General features: G+C 37.1%; 1 protein-coding gene and 1 pseudogene across 3 annotated transcripts; both read right to left on the bottom strand.

Annotated features, from left to right (window-relative positions):
* Positions 1–1,242: 1,242 nt before the first annotated feature.
* On the bottom strand, positions 1,243–2,747 carry LOC107696620 (protein C19orf12 homolog; annotated as a pseudogene).
* Positions 2,748–2,804: 57 nt separating this feature from the next.
* On the bottom strand, positions 2,805–5,407 carry LOC107696619 (protein C19orf12 homolog). 3 transcript variants are annotated; one of them, XM_016497055.1, is made up of 3 exons: positions 5,219–5,407; positions 4,663–4,840; positions 2,805–3,371 (listed from the first exon to the last, which is right to left on the bottom strand). In XM_016497055.1, the coding sequence occupies exons 2-3, from the start codon at positions 4,820–4,822 to the stop codon at positions 3,106–3,108; spliced, it is 426 nt and encodes a 141-aa protein (XP_016352541.1). In that variant the 5' UTR covers positions 4,823–4,840; positions 5,219–5,407; the 3' UTR covers positions 2,805–3,105. The 3 variants fall into 3 exon arrangements, with proteins under 3 accessions (XP_016352541.1, XP_016352544.1, XP_016352543.1); XM_016497058.1 differs by having other exon boundaries at positions 4,663–4,870; positions 5,219–5,268; XM_016497057.1 differs by having other exon boundaries at positions 4,663–4,853; positions 5,219–5,253.
* Positions 5,408–6,890: the final 1,483 nt, after the last annotated feature.

Genomic DNA, 6,890 nt, shown 5'->3' with positions numbered 1-6,890 from the left:
ATCACAGGAATAAATTACATTTTTAAATATATTCAAATAGAAAACAGTTATTTTAAATAGTAAAAATATTTAAATTTTGCTGTATTTTGGATCAAATAAATGCAGGCTTGGTGAGCAGAAGAGACTTCTTTTAAAAGCATAAAAAATGTTACTGTTCAAAAACTTTTGACTGGTAGTGTATATCATATATGTGACCCTGGGCCACAAAACCAATCAATCCATTTTTTTGAGATTTATACACCATCTCAAAGCTGAATAAATACGCTTTCCATTGATGTATGGTTTATTAGGGTAGGACAATATTTGGCCGAGATACAACTATTTGAAAATCTGGAATCTTTTTTTTTTCTGGCTATTGCTAAAAATATACCCAAGAGACTTAAGACTGGTTTTGTGGTCCAGTGTCACATATAATAAATGGTGGTGGGCCGCCTGGACCAAAAAATGCCTGGGCCGATTTTTTGTCCCAGTCCAGCCCTGGTTGTGACAGTGACAGTAAGACCCGCCTTCTTTGATTTGATTGGCCATCTCGATCGTTTTGACATTGACAAGCGTTGTTGGACCACTGAGGCAGACCAGTCTAAAAGTTTAACTTTTAAAAACTTTTTGTCATCCTAACAACACACAGCTTTACTCATTCTTATACACAGAGTATAATAGATACACATACTGTCTAACAGTTATTTTAGTCTTTCAAAGGACAAAATGGGTGGAAAAACAGTAATAAAAATTAGACATAAACGACATAAAATGCAGGCCAGGATCAAGGCCCTCTAGGGGCGCAAGGCCCTGTGCGGTCGCACACTTGGCACAGCCCTTGCGACGGTACTGGTCATGTTCGAGAAACCAGTTTGAAGTGAATTGAGATTTGTGACATGCCACGTTGTCCTGCTGAGTTTCCTGTTCTTAGCTGACAGGAGTGGCATCTGGTGTGGTCTTCTGCTGCTATATATAGCCTACCCCATCTACTTCAAGTTTCGACGTGTTGAGTGTTCAGAGATACTCTTCTGCATTCTTCGGTTGAAACAAATAGTTATTAGAATCATTGTTGCCTTTCTATCAGGTCAAACCAGTCTGGCCATTCTCCTCTGAGACGAAGGCATTTTCACCCACATAACTGCTTCTCACATTTTATATTATTCAGAACAAGAAGAAACATAACAGTTGATTTATTATATATTTATTATATACCAATATGTATTTCTTTATGCATTCATGTCAACATGCAGTGACACATGATAACTTAAAATAATGAAGAGAAGATCTGCTTTTGATCATGTATGATCATGCATATGTAAACTGTCTGGCCTAAACAGGTAGGCCTATTTTACAAGTTCTACTTTAACATAGTGATATCTTACACATAGTGTTTTATTAAAAATTCACACATGACATGACATGAAGAATGCAAACTACTAGCAACTTGTTCTTCTAATTTGTCCTTAAGCACTTAAACTTCTGAAACAAATACGCCAGTGTTTCAACCATGGTCTTCTGGCATTAATATATTTAGAACTAGCAGTAGTCCGCTATAAATACCCTAACATCTATAAGCATACTTATTTCTAACATAAAAGTATAGGTAGTTCAAAAGTTATAAAAAGTTTAAAATCAATGGCTAAACCTAAGTATCCCACAGTAAAAGATAAATTAATGCATTAAAGAGATCAAACCTAAACTAAACCAGTGCCATTTAGCCTTCTCTCCAGCGCTCAGTCTTCATACCGCACTTCAGCCTTGAGTTGGTTTTTAGTAAAATTGAGTATGGCACCCAGCACCTGCTCATGTAGAGAGGCATTCCTATTAACTTGAGCAATTAGCTGAGGAACGTCAGTCCACTTCAGTGTTCCCAATATGGCCATGACATCAGAGTACAGTTGCTCCTGCTGTGTAGGAGCCATTTCCATGAGGATCTCAGGAAGAGGCTTGAATTGGCCGCTGGTCATCCATGCTCCCAGCACACCTCCCACAGCACCACCTCGAGAAATAAAAATGAATAAAATAATACAACAGCAACATCTTGTGGTGAGAATTGAACTAGACGAACTGAAGCGGGGAAAAGATGCGGATTGAAGGAAAACACGCATAAACATACATACCAACAGCTAAACCGGCTGGACCACCGATCAGCCCTCCAACAAAAGCAGTTCCTCCAGCAACTGCAGCTCCTTTCGCTGAGTTTTTAAATGCTGCTTTTATCTTCGTTTGTGGAGATTTCACAGCAAAGTTTAATTATATCATCTTTTAGATTTGCCATTTTGACGTGTTACAAAACCTGGCGATAGACAACGATACACGATTGTCATACACAGATATAAAAGAACGAAAGAAAGAAAGAAAAAAAAAACAGCCAATGAAATAACATTTCTTCAATCATTTCGCGTTTTCCGAGGTATTGCTACGTTTAATTGTTTGAGAAAATAATGACGCGCTGTAAATCCTAATTATAATGTAAATATATTTGACATTTTCCAGTTCTTACCTGTTTGTCTTTGAACTAGAGCAGGGGTTTGGCAAGTTAGTTACTTTCGGTCTCATATTCATAAGCGATGTTTTGACGCGCACTTTCTCTGCGTGTTCATAGGCGGGTCTTTAACCAGTTAAACATCGTTGACTGCTTTTAGCCGGCGAAGAAGACTTATTAGATATGTTTGTTTGATAAACTATTATCCAGAATAAAATTCACCTGGCATGAAAAGCTACAAAAATGTTCCTGTGGATAAAAATACAAATAAAATAAATCATGCAAAGTCATTTGACACTTTTTTTTTTTTAATGATAGGTCCTACTCACTTCATTGTTAAAAAAAATAATAAACAATACATTTTAAGTTTTTAAAATCAGAAATAACATTTTATTGGTTTTAACTGCACCACAGGAGGTACCGAAAACCACCACAGATCAGGCCACAACTTAACCTGCTTTATTGGAACAACCTGCATTATGCACATAAATAACTAATTGTCTTCATAAGGCAAATGGTATTGCTTAAAAAGAAAGAGGCTGAACAGGAGCTGCAGAGAAACAGAAACACGAGTATAGGCTACAAAAGAAACAGGATGCAGGATTGAGAACCACTGGCTGGTGACATCAACCCTCTAGTGGTCAGTTTCCATACTGCACTTCAGCCTTGAGCTCTTTTGTGGCATAAGTGAGTATAGCAGCAAGCACTTGCTCTTGCAGAGTGGCACTGCCCATAACCAGAACAATAAGGCCAGCCACGTCTGTCCAGTCAAGTGTGCCCAATGCACCCATGACATCAGAGTACAGTTTCTCCTTATATTCTGAAGGCAACTCCTTGATGATCTCAGGAAGAGGTTTGAATTGGCCACTGGTCATCCATGATCCCAAGAGACCTCCCAAAGTACCACCTAAAGTAAAACAATATTATAATATAATATATATTAATATAATATTGAGAGATGCACATAATATGATTAATTAGCTTTGTTCGTACGAGTAAATAGCTATAGCTTTGTTACAAATAACTATATAAAATGCCCAGCTTTGTTAAACGTATATAAAACTGAACTTCTACCTTTAAAGTAAAAGTATCAAGGCTATAAAGGATTAAAATAAGTAAAAACAATGAATCCAGTGTTTTTTTTTTATGTATGTTTATAATATTTATATATTTGTAATATACATTGGCCTATTTTATTTTAATTTATCATTTATTATTATATATACAGTGGTGGCCAAAATTATTAGAACACTAGTATTTTCACCAGCTAAAAAATGGTTTTAAGTCAGTTATCTCTATCTTTTGCTGTAGTGTGTCAGTAGGAAATATCAGTTTGTATTGACATGAAGGAACAGAACAAAGTGAGACAGACTAAATCCAGAAGAACTGTGGCAACGTCTCCAAGGTGCTTCAAGAAACCTACCTGCAAAGCTACAGTACTGTTACTGTTAGTACTGTAAGTTTTAGGCAATAAAAATACTGTAAAATGAGGATGCTGTCAAAATTAATGTCATAAATATATTTTCTTTATCAATTAACTTCTATTAACTAAATTAAATCAACATTTGGTGTGACCATCCTTTGCGTTTAAAGCAGCTTTTGCCCTATAGGTTCACTTGCGCATAGTTTTTAGCTTTGCAGGTAGGTCTCGTGAAGCATCTTGGAGACGTTGCCACAGTTCTTCTGGATTGAGTCTGTCTCAGTTTGTTCTGTTTCTTCATGTCATTCCAGACAGACTGATGATGATCAGATCAGATCTCTGTGTGGAGCACTGGCTGTTGTCAGACTCCTTGTGCAATCAAAAATATCACTGGGTTTTTACAATTAATGTAATGGATGTTTGGAAATGTAAACTGATATGTCCTACTGACACACTACAGCAAAAGATATAAATAACTGACTTGAAACCATTTTAGCTGGTGAAAATACTAGTGTTCTAATTATTTTGGCCACCACTGTATTTGTAAATTGCACATATATTTGTCATTTATAATATTTTTTTTTTCGTTTGGTGTTGATGAAGGAGTAGCCTTATACTGAAAGCAAAAATGGTTGATTAACACTGCACTAGGCCATTAAGTGAAGTGAGTGAGTGAGTGAAGTGAGCGAGTGAAGTAAAGAAGATATTATAACACCACCCTGTGATGAAAGTAGATTAAAGTTCATGGATTGCATGGAAATCAGGGGCATGGTCTTACCAACAGCTATTCCGGCTGGGCCTCCAACCATTCCCCCTACAAAAGCACCTCCACCAGCCGCTGCAGCTCCCTTTCCAGAGCTCTTAATGGCTGCTTTCATCTTCCTGCTGGCCGAGACCTCACAGCAAAGCTGCATAACATCATCCACTCGACTGCTCATTGTGATGTCAAGAGAAACCTGGAAATAAACACTAATGGACCATTTGCCCTTTTACACACAAATGAGAAGAACAGAAATGCACACTGATATGCAAACATAAATGAAGTACTTTAATCAGCGAGTTGCCCATTCACATGCAACATCTCAGAACATTATCAACTATTTCAAATCATTTCATGATATGCTAATTTAATTGCTCACAGTAATACAGCCTTCATTTAGATTTCACTATTCTAAGCAAACGATGGAAAAATAAGTACTGAATTAAAAACACTTTTTGGAAATATAGGCTATAATTTGAAAGCAAATGAAACAAAATATATTTCAAATCACTTTCAGATAATTTTGTCACATATTGATATGATAAACATTGAAATTCGTTTTTAAAAAGCTTACCTTTTCTTCTTTAAAGAGGAGCTAGCAGACGCCTGTTCCAGACACTCTGGGTGAAATCAGTGTGGGATTGCTCAAGTAGGCTACATTTGCACACTTCCGCAGTCTTTTCATCTGATGTAGAGCTGATTGCCTTGTGGGCCCCCAGTCAACTCGCTTTAATTTGTGTTACCACCATGACAATATTATGAACACGACACACGACGCATCTCACTCAGATCATTCATATTAGGTAGTCAGATTAGTTTATGCATCTAGGCCTATTCAAGATCCTGTCAGTTCCAAGATAGTCATCCAAATGAGGTTAATAGGCCTATATAATTCATTTTAAAATGTAATTACTAGGAGATGTTTCTCATAAAGTGGGGGGTTTTCCACATAGATAAACAAGTAAAATAAAATAAAGAATTGGCATTGGCTCTGGTTATTCAGAAGATTGTCCGACGCTGTTTTGGCCTCTAGAGGGCCACATTAAGGTCGTGCGGTGTGTGTCACAACACCACCTCAGTGTTGCCAGATTGGGCGGTTTTGAATTTGATTGTGCGGGTAAAATTTGGGCCGGTTTGGGGTCAGTTTGGCGGTTTTCAAACATATAAATTGCATAGGCTAATTGTTTAACAAACAAGCCCAAGTATGCATGTACTACATCCAATCAGTCATCACGTTAATTGGTAATGTTATTACACTGGACTAAATCCGACTGCTATGCTCATACAAGGTATAACAACTTGGTATAACAAAGTATATATATTTTGGGAATCTTCCCATTCAAAAATTACCGGCCTACTACCAAATATTGGATTCAATCTTTGTGTCAACTTTCTTTTATTTAGCACAGGTTTTTTTTTTCCATTTTGGAAATGTTTGGTTGTAGGTCTCCTTGATCACTGACCTCAGTTTTTGAGTGAATATTGCCAAAATGATCCACAAATAATGCCTTTTTTGCATAAGGTGCATAAGCTCAGATCAATGAGCAGTGTTGCCAGATTGGGTGGTTTTGAATTTGATTGTGCAGGTAAAAATTGGCTTGGGCGGGTGGGCAAAATTTGGGCTGGTTTGGGGTCAGTTTGGCGGTTTTCAAACATATAAATTGCATAGGCTAATTGTTTAACAAACAAGCCCAAGTATGCATGTACTACATCCAATCAGTCATCACGTTACCACACACACACACACACACACACACACACACTGCAGAGACGCTGGTGCTGATGTAAACGTCCACAGCCGCACTTATCACGAGGGCTCAGCAGACACGTTATGATTCATGAGTGACAAGTTTTTAGCGTGATAAGTTATAACGTATCTGATTTTGAATGTAGTATGACTGTAGGCTATATTCAAGTAGTCTAACCACAAATAAAGAAATAAACAACATTTTGAACAAAAAGCTGAAAAAAGACTATGAATTGGATTCAGAATGATAATGAAAACGTAGATAAAGTCGATCAACACCCCAAAGCTTAACAGTTATTATTACCTCTTCATTGGTCGACATTTTATTCCATAATGTTACATAGTTTTGATACTGTTTTATGTCTGATGATCGTGTTAGAATACATGTGGAAGCATCTGTTGTTTCGGTTTCTTCTTCACTTTTGTTTTTTGGAAATTCTGTACAGAAGATGTGTACTAGCGCCCCCTACAGTATAACAATGAAAACACGGATTCTAGG

This window comes from Sinocyclocheilus anshuiensis, unplaced genomic scaffold (assembly GCF_001515605.1).
Source record: "Sinocyclocheilus anshuiensis isolate Anshui unplaced genomic scaffold, SAMN03320099.WGS_v1.1 scaffold502, whole genome shotgun sequence".
Classification (NCBI taxonomy): Eukaryota; Metazoa; Chordata; class Actinopteri; order Cypriniformes; family Cyprinidae; genus Sinocyclocheilus; species Sinocyclocheilus anshuiensis.
Note: the sequence above shows the minus strand (reverse complement) of the source record. Positions and strands in the feature narration are given on the sequence as shown.

What these genes read in the sequence shown, in the direction of transcription:
- LOC107696619 (XM_016497055.1), bottom strand. Translation starts at nt 4,822, where the DNA reads ATGAGCAGTCGAGTGGATGATGTTATGCAGCTTTGCTGTGAGGTCTCG. An exon ending in CCCAGCCGGAATAGCTGTTG is followed by an intron (nt 3,372 to 4,662) that starts GTAAGACCATGC and finishes GTTTTACTTTAG; the next exon opens with GTGGTACTTTGGGAGGTCTC.